Below are 12,499 nucleotides of genomic sequence, written 5' to 3'. Positions count from 1 at the left end.
ATGAGGTTGATAATCTCTGCTCTGCTCGAACTTCTATTCCTTTTATGCCTTAAGAGGTTCAACGCGAGTCCTTGCATGCTGCGAGAGCTAACTAGTACCCAAGAAAGGGTGTTGCCCACATGCGGGAAGCACAAATGCATAGCTCATGTAGCACTTGGCACGCTGCAAATTTCGGGTCGCGATCGCGAACACAGTAAGATCTCTGGACCTCTTGATTAAGTGGCTTCCAGTCCTCTGAGGCGGCTTCGGTGGCAGCGACCTTCTGCACAATGTCGATGCCAGAGAGGTATGTCGCTCGCGGTATGTGTACTGCATCGCCATACATTCATTGGTCTCCGAAGACCCGATTTGTCAAGTACGGGATGTGGCTTTACTGCTGGATCCTGTCGTGCAACGATGAAAATAGGACTGCTTGACCAGTCTTGTCCCCTGATGGCATTCTTTGTCTGTCTCAGTTCCTTACCAGTGATTGTGCCGTACAATGCAAGCCGCCAGCGGTAAGGTATACTGATCGAAGTTGGTACTGTGCCATCCGTGAATCGCGTACTTGGTCGATCTGGTGCGCCCTTCAGGCTCGGAATCATGCCCTGTTGGCTCTTGAGCGCATGTATGGCCTAAAGTGTTCAAGAGTTCACTCGGCCGCTCCGATCTGCTCTGTCTTTTGTTCTGTCTTCTGCTCCACAGTCTGTTCACTCTTGTCGTCGACATCCAGAGGCTCGACCTTGACCTCGACGCCTGGCTCATCAGCCTTTGTCTCCACAGTAGCGCCTTCGGAATCGATGTGGATGGTTGTTTGATCGCCACTGTCATCCTCAGGCGTATCAGCAGAGGCCTCAGGAATTGCAGAGGACTCTGGAGTATTGGTTGTGGCTGGCGTAGGCGCTGTTTCTGCTGGGTCGGTGGCCGCTTCGCTCGATACTGAGCCGTCCAATGATGGTGTAGGCAGCTCTTCTGAAGGCTCTCTACTATGCACAACGGTATTTGCACGCTCCAGGCCGGGCTTCTGCTCCGCCTCCGCAGGCTCTTCTTCTTCTGCTTCTTCCTGAATTACCATGGTCACATTTGACGGACTCCGAATATGTCCTTGACCGCCACCATGCCGTTTAGTAGTGTTGCCATTAGCAATCACTTCATTTCCGGCCGGTTTCAAGGATGTCGATTCGTCACCTCTGGCGAGTATGCTCGGTGCTCGGCTTTGCTCTTGCCCGCTCTCATCTGGCTCGTGGCCTTCAGCCTCAGGCGGGATAGTATAGTTCTCTGGCTGAATCATGCCGTACTCGTCACAAACTGTTTTGAACAGAATATACAAGCCAGTTTGCCTCTCCACTCTCCAGAACATTTCACGATGTTGAAACCACGCGTGCGCGTAGATACGGTATACGCGCCGGAAGATGTTGGTGATCTCCTTCATCTGCTGCGCAAGAACCTTGTCGTTGCCTCCTGTTTGTCCCGAGCCAAGACCCAATCGCGAAGGAAACATTTTGCTGCTCGTGAGACTGCTGGCAGCCCAGTCAAGTGTGTGGCAGCAGTAGTCGATGGCAGAACAGCTCTTCGGAGGATCGTGGACGGCGCATAGGTACTGCCACTCGCTGGCTCGCATCTCAGGACAGGTGGAAGCACTGCATGGCGGATCGTCTGCAAAGAGGTTGACAATGATGGCGTTCGTTTTCTGAATCAGGAAGCGACCAAGCTCATACAACCAGATTTCCTTCGAGGTCCCCGCTGGAGGTCGTGCCAGTTCACGGGCAAGCTCGGCGCTGACGGAGGTAGTGGTTTCGGAGTCGGGAGGGTGGGTGTGGTGATAGTACAGAGCTTTCAGGTGTTCTGTGAGCTGGAAGGCCGAGTCAATCTGCACGTCCCGTCAGCTGGGCGGTGTCGCGTGAGGTAAAGCAGAGCCACGGTACATTCTGCAGGTCGGTCAAGGGCGGTCCTTCGTGTATATCTTCCGCTTTCGTGCCTGGCCGTATCCTTCTCGCTGCACCTGTATCGGTGATGCTCGCGCCAGGCACCTTCCCATGCTCTTCGTATAACGAGAGACCAGGTGATGTTGGCCCCACCTGGTCCTCTGCGATGGGCGGTGGTGAGGGTAGTCTCGGTGACGACGACGGCGAGCTCACTGCTGCCATCTTGTCTGTTGCACCTGAAGAAGTCAGCAAGATGCAGATGCAATGGACCAAGCGATGTTTCGTTGCACTCGGCGGCTGAAGCACATGAAAGTCAACACCCTGGTCTCGCACGGATCGCGGCTCGATCCCGCCCAAACCTTCCCTCTCCAGCTACAACGACCTTGAATCATTCCTTCCTGACAAGTACAACCTCACACGAAATCGACAAGATGGAAGACGATGATGAACTCCCGCCAATGCTCGTCAACGCCGATGGCACAACCGCAGCAGAACAAGCCCTCAGCGCCGAGCTCGACGACGTGAAAATTGCCAAAGTACCCATCACCATCATCACAGGTATGCATCGCCACACCACCACGAGAAAATCCAAAACCAAATGCAGATCAAAATTACGATTACATGAGAAGCCCACCATGAGACACGAAAACCTACACGAGACATCGAAACTTGCCCAATCGTACTAACAAGACATCGCCAGGCTACCTAGGCGCCGGCAAAACCACCCTCCTAAACTACATCCTCACAGCAAAGCACTCCCACAAAATCGCCGTAATCCTCAACGAATTCGGCAACACATCCGACCTCGAAACAAAACCCTCCAACAAGCCCCTCACAATCAATGAAAACGACACCCAAGTCTCCGAATGGCTGGACCTCGCCAATGGCTGTATTTGCTGCAGTGTCAAAGACTCCGGCGTAAACGCCATCGAATCCCTCATGGATCGTAAGGGAACGTTTGATTATATTCTACTGGAAACTACGGGCTTAGCGGATCCGGGGAATATTGCACCGCTGTTTTGGGTGGATGAGGGGTTGGGGAGTTCGATTTATTTGGATGGGATCGTGACGTTGGTTGATGCGAAGAATTGTTTGAGGGAGTTGGATCAACCTGCCGACGAAGAGGTTGTGAGGCATGATGATCATGCATCAGGTCCGGTACTTTCGACTGCGCATCTGCAAATTTCTCACGCGGATGTGGTGGTGGTGAATAAAGCTGACCTGGTCACTGCGGAGGAGCTACAGGCTGTGAAAGATCGAGTGAGATCGATTAATTCGTTGGCGAAAATGCATGTGACGGATCATAGCCAGGTGCCGCAGTTGGAGGGTTTGGTGTTGGATTTGCATGCTTATGATGATGTTTCTGCGGAGAATTTGGAGTTTGCGACGAAGGGGCATAGTCATTTGGATCCTGCGATCGGGACGTTGACACTAGATCTGCCCGTGCTGGACGATCAAGGTCTGAAATCGCTGGATTCATGGCTGCAATCTGTACTATGGGAGTCGCGATTACCCGAGACCAAGGATGCGGATGAGGAAGTCTCGAGAAATAGGTGGGAAATACATCGCAGCAAGGGCCGAATACAGCTCTCGAACGGGACAGTCAAACTGCTTCAAGGAGTGCGGGAGATTTTCGATCTGATCGATGGTCCTGTTGATACTGCCAGTACTGCCGATCAGTCCGGAAGGCTAGTATTCATTGGTCGCAATATTGGTGGCGATCAATTGCAGGCTGCGTTTCAGAGCAGCCTGTCAGCACGTCTGAAGAGGAGATGATCACTCATGACAGTATGAACCAGTCTCTTGTTCATAGAGCTAAGCGTCCGACACGCAGCGCTATCTTGCAACGGTCCCTCAAAATGTCCAGCGCGTACACACTCCACGATGCTGAAGAAGAGACGTGAGCTGTCGGCTTCCACCCAAGCTCGCGGCACTCTGAAGCTTTACGTCACGCTCTCGTCGCGATGGAACATGCACATCATCCCATGGTCACCCACGGTCACCATCCAAGTCCCATTAGGACTGAATGCGATCTGCGATGTTGCGAAGTGGGAAGTCTGGCTTCCAACAGTTGTTAAATCGGTGTTGGCTGTGACCCTGTAATGTGCTGCAAGCGGCGTGAAGCGATCACTGAGGGTGTACTCCCGGCTCTCCGGTGCAGTCGTTGAGGACGCGCCCGTGGAAGACGCATCGGCTAGTAAAGAGTTAGCACACACACACACACGACTAGGGATGATTCAGAGATCGCTCACGAGTTTGACCAGAAGTACTGCTGGCGCCGCTCTCAGCTCGACGCAGCTCTCCCAGAACATTTGGTCCTTTCTTCTTCCGGCCGTTCTTCTTTCTAGGTTTCGTTGAAGGCCGATCAAACGGGTCGATACCCTCCTCAAAACGCTGCATGTCCCAGAAAGAGAAGCGTGTCAATTGGTCGCCCATGCAGAGTAACGGCCTCTTACCCTCCGCGTGAAAGAAGCCAAAGCGGTGATAGAATCGGTCTGTGTGAGGAATGTCCAATGTGAGCAGCCTCGCGAATCCGTGATATCCTTCATCGTGATCAAAAGAGGACCCGGTGTACTGTCCGGCTTCCAGAATGGCTGGGTGCTCTGGCGGTGGCTCGTCTGCATCGAAGCCGTCGATCTTCCATAGCAGGATTTCATTCGCATATTTGTGTTTCTTCTTGGCGTCGCTCTGATCTCTAGCGGCCTTCGATATTATCAGGTCTCCGTAGAACGCGAAGCTGTCGACGTAATTGGGGTGGAGTTCCTTCGTGAAGAAATGTGGATTGATTTCAGTCAATGGCTTAGACGCGGTGCTCCAATCGCCGGCTGGGTCTCGGTCTCCTACCAGCGGCACTGACCAGAGACACACAGCTGTGTCGATGCCTCCAGATATGAGCCATTTTCCATTGGGGTGAAATTCAATGGCAAGGACTGGTGATTGATGTTTCGATAGAATCGCCACACATGGTTGTGCCTCAAAGCTCGGATGTAGATTCCATAGTCTAATTGTATAGTCTTCCGAAGCCGACGCGAGGAGGCCGGTCGTGGTCGGAGACACTGCGAGATCGTTCACCGCGCCTCCATGGCCAGGCAGTGTCCGCGCGATTTCTCCCGACTCAATATCCAGTATTTTGATGTGTCTATGCTCAGCACCAGCAACGCAAAGCCAAGGTTTATTCGAAATGGGGTCGTGAGCCCAAGCAAGACTGTTGAGAGAAGCAGCTGTGTCGCCCTGTTGAAGTCAGTGCCATGGCCTCGTGTAGTCCGTTTTCAAAGGGTGATATGTCTCACCGGTTCCGCCTCGTCGTCGAAGAATCTCAAGACCTCGAACGGTGGGTCAGCGCCTAGCCGTGGTCGACATACAAGAGTCTATGGTATGTCAGCTGTCCGATTCGACTGACGCGCAGATTCCCCAAGCGTCGCATACTTCCGTTCCACCTGTCACTGCAAAAATCTGTTCGTCATCACTGTTGCCAAAAGGCCAGAATTGAACATCAAAGAGAGTCTGGCCTGCACGAACGATCAATGAAAAGGCCTGAAGACAAGCTGAAGTTGCTCGACCTACCTGTGCCCAGTCTCGAGCAATGCTGCAGAGTGGGGAAGACATCACTGCCGCTGGGAGCCATGATGATAGACCCTTGAGTGAATGGCACTGTGACCTACCACCTACCTGTGTGGGTTGCGTCGACCGCCTGCGGCCCCGCCCGTTGTGGCTCACAGCCAGTCACGCAGGGAATGGAGACGTTGCCGCGACTAAATTGGCGTGAAGAACCTGGAGGGGATGGTGCCTCGTCACTTCCCTTGCAAACTTGCCAGCTGCGGCATACAGCAACACCGGACACTCAGGCACAAGCGCAGGCACAAGTTTGCAGGGATGAAGAGTGGTGCGGCAGAGCAGTGGACGTCTGTCGGGAATGCTCGGGGATTGATGTGCCGTTGCAGTTGTGGACACACGTGCTCGAGTGGCAGTGTGCACAATCGGTGTTCTCCAGGTGGCACACGGCTCTCGCGGAGGTTCTCATCGATGATGAAAGTGGTCGTTGGCCGAGGAGGTGAGGTTGAGTGGGACCATGGGCTCGGGACAGGAGCTGATCACTGCATGAGGCGCAGGGAAGCTGGTCGCTTGTGAAAATGCTAAGCTGAGGCGTGCAGGGTAGTGAGTGCTGTTCGCGGAATTCAGCAGGCGTGTTGGGCAGCACTTGCCGCGAGCTGCAACGATACAGTCGTTATCGCGGAAGGCGGGTGGGTGTTGTGCAGAAGAGGAGGATTCGAATGCCGTGGTGGTGCCGTGGTGGGAGGAATGAGTTGGGCAACAATGGTGGCGGGCGGCGAGGATGATGAGGATGAGGTCGAGGCCTCGCAGCAGGGGTGAGGTGAAGGTGGATGGAGGCGGGCGCTGTGATTTGTTGGTGGGTGCACGAAGAGACGGGGCGGCAGCGAGAGGCGACGGGGAAGCAGAAGGGACAAACGCCATTCCCACGGACCCCGTTTGCGAGCGACATGGGTGCGCCGAGTGCGACTTGACGTGCTGCCATTCTGTCCGGTCCAGTCCAGACAGCGCACGCGTGGCCAGGCACATCGGCGATACTACAGTGAACAGTGTGGTACGGTACTGAAGCTGCGCGTGTGCAGCGCGTGTCCACCGCTGCCGGCGGAAGCCAAATTCTGCTCGGCAGTGGAAGGGCAGAGCGGAGCGAGGGTGAGCTCATCCCGCATGAACGAGCAGCAGAACCTGACATGCCTGCACCACGCGCGCTGAGCTAAATGTCAAATCACTACTGATGCTGGCTGCTGGCCTGCTGTTGTTCTTCTCTGCTGCCACTGAATACTGCTTCGGCTGTCGCCGTCGTGCTGCTCTCCTCATCTTCTCTAAGCTTCCAGTGGGGGCGCATTCCTCATTCGGTGCAGCCCTGCGAGCGCCCACTCCAGCCTCGACTTCCTGCGCCGCTCGCTCAGCCTTCTCTCCTCCTCCGCAGCCTTGTCCAACAGCCTGCAAGCACCTCGACCACCGGACGGACTGGCGCCGTAGAACACTCAAACTTCTCCGAAGGACCCTTCTTTGCGCCCTCAAAACCAGCACGAGATACTACTGCGCCAAACAGACTCGTCGCGAGCTGTGCAGAGCAACTCGTTCCAGCCCGACCCGGGCTAGCCATATTGTCCGCCTTGACCATCGGCATCCCGACCGCACTCGCCCAAGCTGCTGTCAGCTTGGGTCAACATGAGCATTCCGCATTGAGAGACACCTCTTCCCTCATCTGTCTGTCATAGCGACACTCCGCCAGCAGTATGGAGACCACCTTCATCTCCATTCACGGTAAGCCCGCTTGCGCCGCAACCCTTCCTCCCGCCACTCAGCGCGCTCACGTGTTCTGCTAGACCTCAGCGACAATGCGACCATCCTCTATACCTCGGATTCGGTGGTCGACGTCTTGGGCTACACCCCGGATGAGATTGTCAACCACTCGGCGTGGGAGCTCTTTCCCGAGGATGAGATTCCCGATGCCCAGAAATTCCACCGCAAGCGCGTCAACACCGATAGGGCCGCTGTGCTGGCCTACGTGCGCGTGCGGAATCGCGAAGGCGCATGGATCGGCTGCGAAGTGTGTATGACGGTCGTCTACGATGTCATTGTCGTGTGTACCAGTGTCTACAGGCGCGGCCTCAAGTCGGAGAGTAAGTGCCACGCGCAAATCCCACGCCGCACTTTCACTGACACGGCGCAGAGCGTGCATTGGAAGCACCCATGGTCCGCCGCATATTCTCGTCATCGCCCAAGGACCCCAGATATCACATGTTGTCGCACTTGTCGACCAAATTCTCACAGCCACTAAAGCAGGAACAGCTGCATGAACCTCGTGCAGCTTTATTCCTCAATAGATTCACCCGGACCTTGACCATCATGTACGCCACGAGCGGACTCAACGAAGTCATCGGCATTCCAGCAGAGGCGATGCGCGGGCGCAGCTTCTACTACTGCATTTCCGAAAATTGCCTGCAAGACGCTGTCAAATGTCTGGAGAATGCCAAAGGCAATGACTCAATAGCCTATCTACGCTTCTGGTTCCGCGATCCGCGGATAGACGACGACCCGGTCGAAGACGATAGCAGCGACGAAGAGATGACGACGGACGCCAGCGAAGAGGGCGGCGTAGTGCTTGACAGCGGCGATTCCAGTGTGCGTCCGGCTAGCGCCAATGGCATGGACATCGATAGTGACGAGTCGCATAAGGACTCGCGGCATTCTTCCGGCGATAGCACACTGGCCGCAGACACCCACGAGGCCATTTTCGGCCAGGCTCGTCGCGCAGAGTCGTCGACTTCATCTCTTGGCCAGTCGCCTCCACGAGATGGCGCCGCTGCTGCTCCGATCCTCAGAGACCCCATTGAGCTCGAGGCAGTGGTATCATGCACATCCGATGGTCTGGTGGTGTGTCTGCGAAAGGCACGACCTTTGATCCCTCATCCGACACACCGGCCATCCCAGCCTGTCCACCGCAACGGCCTATTTGCAGCGCCTTGGGCGCATCAGGCAGTACTGCCTCCAATGGAAGCGAGAGCAGGAACGGGATACGGCCCAACATTTGCGCCCGCGCTTGGACCGCAGGGCGCCCGTCGCGAAGTCCACCTGCAGCCACAAGCGGCTGGTCCGAGCCAGATGGACTACATGGCCGCTATACGGGAGCAAGCTGTCTTCGCCTGGGCACTTACCGGTATCAACGGTATGCTTGCAGAATACGGACACGGTAAACCAACTGGCGAATCGGTGCCACAGGATGGTCTTCCTATCTGGGAGAGCGATCATAAGAAACAAAAGTTGTATCACGATAGCACCGACGGCGAATTCGGCAAGGGCCGACCAGCTCACATTTTTGGCGATCCTGGGATAGATCGCAATAGCACGAATGGTAGCCGCGGGATGAAGTCCAACGGATACTCGAGCATCTCGCCTCCGGATCAGACCCCACGATGAAACGCCTTGGAAACTACTCAATCGTGCTCTTTGAGCTCTGACACGACGACCACCGGTTCTCTGCCGAAAACGAAACGAGTCTCTCACGAGATACCCAAATGAGGTTCTGGTATCTGCTCAGCATTTTAGCGTGTACGAATGACGGCTGTTGCATGCGTATGGCGCAAGAGGCGCGAGATTGGATACTATTACTTTCCGATCAGTGGCAAAACTTTTGAATATCACGAAAAGTCCTGCACGAGATGTGCGAACGCATTGCGATGTGGAGCAGAGATGCATTGTTACTTCTCCATAGGTAGTAATCCAGAGTTGAGATCTCCCCATTCGTCGTCAATATCGATGTGATCAAAACTATCCCGCGCCTACGTCAAGCGCACCTTCAAGCTTCTTTCCTCTCCGCCTCACGCGTCCCCCTCTGCCTCCCTTTCTCCCTCTGCAACTCTACCAAAACCTCCCCAGCAACCTCAATCGCCGTCTCCGGTAACCCCGCCAATCTCGCCACCTTCAACGCATGCGAATCCCGATTAACCCCTTTCCTCAACTGATGCGCATAAACCCAACTCCCATCCTCTTTCTCCACCACACTCGTACAGAAACATTCCAACCCCTCAAACTCCCTCGTCATATCCGCCAAAACATGAAAATGCGTCGCAAACAGTGTCCTACTTTGATTTACATGATACAAATGATGTAGACAAGCAAACCCCACTGCGATCCCATCTTCAGGTGTCGTACCTCTTCCGACTTCATCCATGATGATGAAAGAGCGAGGAGTAGCTTGTTTGAGGATTTCAGCCGATTCGAGCATTTCGATCATGAAGGTTGATTGGTCTTGATAGAGATTATCGGCTGAGCCTACGCGGCTGAAGAGTTTGTCTACGAGGCCTAATTCTGCGTAGGTTGCGGGGACGAAAGAGCCGGTTTGAGCGAGGATGGTTATGAGGGCGTTTTGGCGGAGGTAGGTGCTCTTGCCGGCCATGTTGGGGCCTGTGATGAGGGAGATTTTATTTGTTGGGGAGCCGACTGTGCAGTTGTTGGATGTGAAACTTCGGCCTTGGGAGGTGAGGCTGGCGTCTACGGTTGGGTGGCGACCAGAGATGATGTTGTGGGTTGTGGAGGTGTTGAGGATGGGGCGGATGAGGTTGCGTTCTTTGGCGAGCTGCGCGGAGGAGCAGGCTACGTCTAGTTCGTCGAGGACGGAGGCGTTGCGGCGGAGTTTGACGAGGTTTTCGAGGACTTCGGCGCGGAGCTTGGTGAGGACGCGAAGTTCTTCTGTGCGGATTCGGTTTTTGGCGTCGTCGATGAGGACGCCGAGTTGGGTCCATTTTGGAAGATAGAAGGATTTTGTGCTTTTCGTGGAGCCGATCATTCGAGCGCCTTCGAGGGCAGCTAACGTGCCCTTTGCGTCTCGACCTTTGATGTGACAGAAGTGACCGAGCTGGGAACTCCATTTCAGACTGAGACTCTCAGACTGTAGTTCTTTGCGCAACTTCTGCGCGAGTTCTGATTTGGCTTCCATGAGCTGGTCGATATCTCTGTGGGCGCGCTCCAAGGTGGTAGAGGCATTGCGACGCATAATCCAAATCTCGCCAGAATTCATGTCTGCGCTCTTGTCTGCTGATGCAGCTTTCGAGCGACGCCGAGTGAGATTAGGGCCTTTTTGGCCAGCAGCATCTGCAGAGACGACTTCCTCGGCCATTCCCTCTGCTTCGACGCTGGCTGCTTCGTCAACAAGTTGTTTTCTGTTCAACCCATCTTCATCGATGGCACTCTGAATATTTTCAGCAGCTTTTCCAGGTGTGTCTAGATCCAGACGTCCAAGGATGTCCCACAGAAATGTTAGATCTTGAGACGCATAACTACTATCCTCGTGCATCAGACGATCTTGATTGTCGATTATGTGCTGATGTAGTAGCGAAGACAACCTCTGCATAACATTAATAGTTCTCGCAAGCCTGAGCAGATCGTCAGCATCGCCTTTTCCAGCGGTGAACTTTGGCAGGAGTCGAAGCGTATCATGTGTACTCCGCAGAAGAGCGACTATGTCTTCGCGCAACGAGTCGTGACTCAGCATTTCTTGGACCAGATCCAATCTATCGTTGATGACAGACAAAGACATCGATGGCGAGACGAGACGTTGGCTCAACAGGCGTGCACCACTTTTGGTGACGGTGTGTCGAATAGCATGCAGCAGACTTCCCTGGGTTGCACCATCCCGCAGTGTGGAGCGAATCTCAAGATTACGCAGACTCTGCTTGTCAATCGCCATGTAGTCGTCATCTGTCCTGCGCACTGGAGGTAAGAGCTGAATCTTGATGTCCAGCAGTTTGTGGCGAACATAGTCTAGCAGTAAGCTACCTGCCGCCACTTCAAACGTTGTAAAGTCTGCCTGCTTCTTCTCTGGTATTGCCCGCTCTAGCATAGGAGTCCAATCTTCCAGAGGCGTTGCTGGCTTGGGTGCGTGATGGAAGTGCATTGGTAGGTTGGCGTCGCTGATGAGGCGTTGAAGATTGGCTTGATCTGCAGATTCCAAAGCTTGGTCGAGAACCACCTCTCTCGGGCCTATGCGCGCAGCGATGGAAGGCAAAGTCGCCAGATCGGACGCTTGCGTGAAGAAGTCGCCGCTAGAGAGGTCAACCCAACTCAAGCCTACCTTCATGTTCCGTCTGTACTTTTCATACGCTGCTCTGTCGTCGACGACAACATGGGCAGCGGGCAGTGCGCCTCCAAAATGTATCGCGAGCAGGTAGTTGTTTTCAAATGGATCCATGAAGCTTTCGTCGATGAGTGTTCCAGCAGTGACGACTCTGGTTACTCGTCGATCGAATAGCATCGTGCCATTCTTGCTGTTCCGCTCACTTTCCGGGATGGGTATCTGCTCAGAGATTGCCACTTGCTGTCCGAGGTCTTGCACAAACATCTTGAGATATCGCTCGAGCTGAGTGTGCTGAAACCCAGCCATGGGTACATCGCCTAACGTTGTCGCCCTTTTCGCGACCTTGAGATTCACCAAAGGAGCGAATTTCTCGACCTGATCAAAGTACATTTCGTAGAAGTCGCCGACTCGTGTGAGCACGACGCAGTCTTTGAACTTTCGCACATTGTTCAGATGCTGTTGCAGAACTGTCGGATAGCTCTTCTCCGGCTGCACGACGACCTCGTCAGGCGGCAATGGCGACAGAGCGCCTTGTGTGAGTTCGCTTGCTTTGATGGTACTTTTCGTTTTAGCATTCCGTGTTTGCGTCCAGAGCCACGGACGCTTGGCGATGCACTGAAGGGGTGCAGGGCCAGGCGTGCGACAGGCAACGCCCAATGCTCCTCCCGGAAGATCGCATGCTGCTCTCAATGGCAGCAGTCTCGCCCTCATTGACGATCGAAAGTTGATGTTTCGAGGAAGGCATTCCCTCGCACGCGTCAGTCGCTCAGAAGTGTCGGCGATGCCCCTGGAGCCGAAAGCGAAGCGCGCTAGCACGCGTTCGAAGAAGGAAGGTGGGGCGAGAGTCATTTTGCATTGACTTCGAAAGTTCACTCGCGACTTTTGCCCTTCTTACATCAATGCCTTCACTTAAGCCTGAAGAAATCATCGACTGTGAGACTATTGCAGTGGACGCGAGACAGTACCG

At 54.5% G+C, this 12,499-nt stretch overlaps 5 protein-coding genes across 5 annotated transcripts; 2 read left to right on the top strand and 3 right to left on the bottom strand.

The window, feature by feature from the left end:
• Window positions 1-631: 631 nt before the first annotated feature.
• Window positions 632-2,126, bottom strand: CKM354_000711200 (uncharacterized protein; the record flags this gene model as incomplete). The annotated part of the gene is made up of 2 exons (XM_044802452.1): window positions 632-1,849; window positions 1,905-2,126. 2 exons carry the CDS (start codon window positions 2,124-2,126, stop codon window positions 632-634), a joined length of 1,440 nt encoding a protein of 479 aa, XP_044658387.1.
• A 209-nt stretch (window positions 2,127-2,335) lies between these two features.
• On the top strand, window positions 2,336-3,680 carry CKM354_000711100 (uncharacterized protein; the record flags this gene model as incomplete). Its single annotated transcript, XM_044802451.1, has 2 exons — window positions 2,336-2,462; window positions 2,605-3,680. 2 exons carry the CDS (start codon window positions 2,336-2,338, stop codon window positions 3,678-3,680), a joined length of 1,203 nt encoding a protein of 400 aa, XP_044658386.1.
• Window positions 3,681-3,847: 167 nt separating this feature from the next.
• CKM354_000711000 (uncharacterized protein) lies at window positions 3,848-5,529 on the bottom strand (the record flags this gene model as incomplete). The annotated part of the gene is made up of 5 exons (XM_044802450.1): window positions 3,848-4,098; window positions 4,157-5,135; window positions 5,195-5,272; window positions 5,331-5,413; window positions 5,469-5,529. The coding sequence occupies 5 exons, from the start codon at window positions 5,527-5,529 to the stop codon at window positions 3,848-3,850; spliced, it is 1,452 nt and encodes a 483-aa protein (XP_044658385.1).
• Window positions 5,530-7,192: 1,663 nt separating this feature from the next.
• On the top strand, window positions 7,193-8,876 carry CKM354_000710900 (uncharacterized protein; the record flags this gene model as incomplete). The annotated part of the gene is made up of 3 exons (XM_044802449.1): window positions 7,193-7,220; window positions 7,283-7,579; window positions 7,630-8,876. The coding sequence occupies 3 exons, from the start codon at window positions 7,193-7,195 to the stop codon at window positions 8,874-8,876; spliced, it is 1,572 nt and encodes a 523-aa protein (XP_044658384.1).
• A 379-nt stretch (window positions 8,877-9,255) lies between these two features.
• Window positions 9,256-12,381, bottom strand: CKM354_000710800 (mismatch repair ATPase MSH1; the record flags this gene model as incomplete). The annotated part of the gene is made up of 1 exon (XM_044802448.1): window positions 9,256-12,381. The coding sequence occupies one exon, from the start codon at window positions 12,379-12,381 to the stop codon at window positions 9,256-9,258; it is 3,126 nt and encodes a 1,041-aa protein (XP_044658383.1).
• Window positions 12,382-12,499: the final 118 nt, after the last annotated feature.

This window comes from Cercospora kikuchii, assembly GCF_019650295.1.
Source record: "Cercospora kikuchii DNA, contig_00004, whole genome shotgun sequence".
In the NCBI taxonomy this organism is placed as follows: domain Eukaryota; kingdom Fungi; phylum Ascomycota; class Dothideomycetes; order Mycosphaerellales; family Mycosphaerellaceae; genus Cercospora; species Cercospora kikuchii.
Note: the sequence above shows the minus strand (reverse complement) of the source record. Positions and strands in the feature narration are given on the sequence as shown.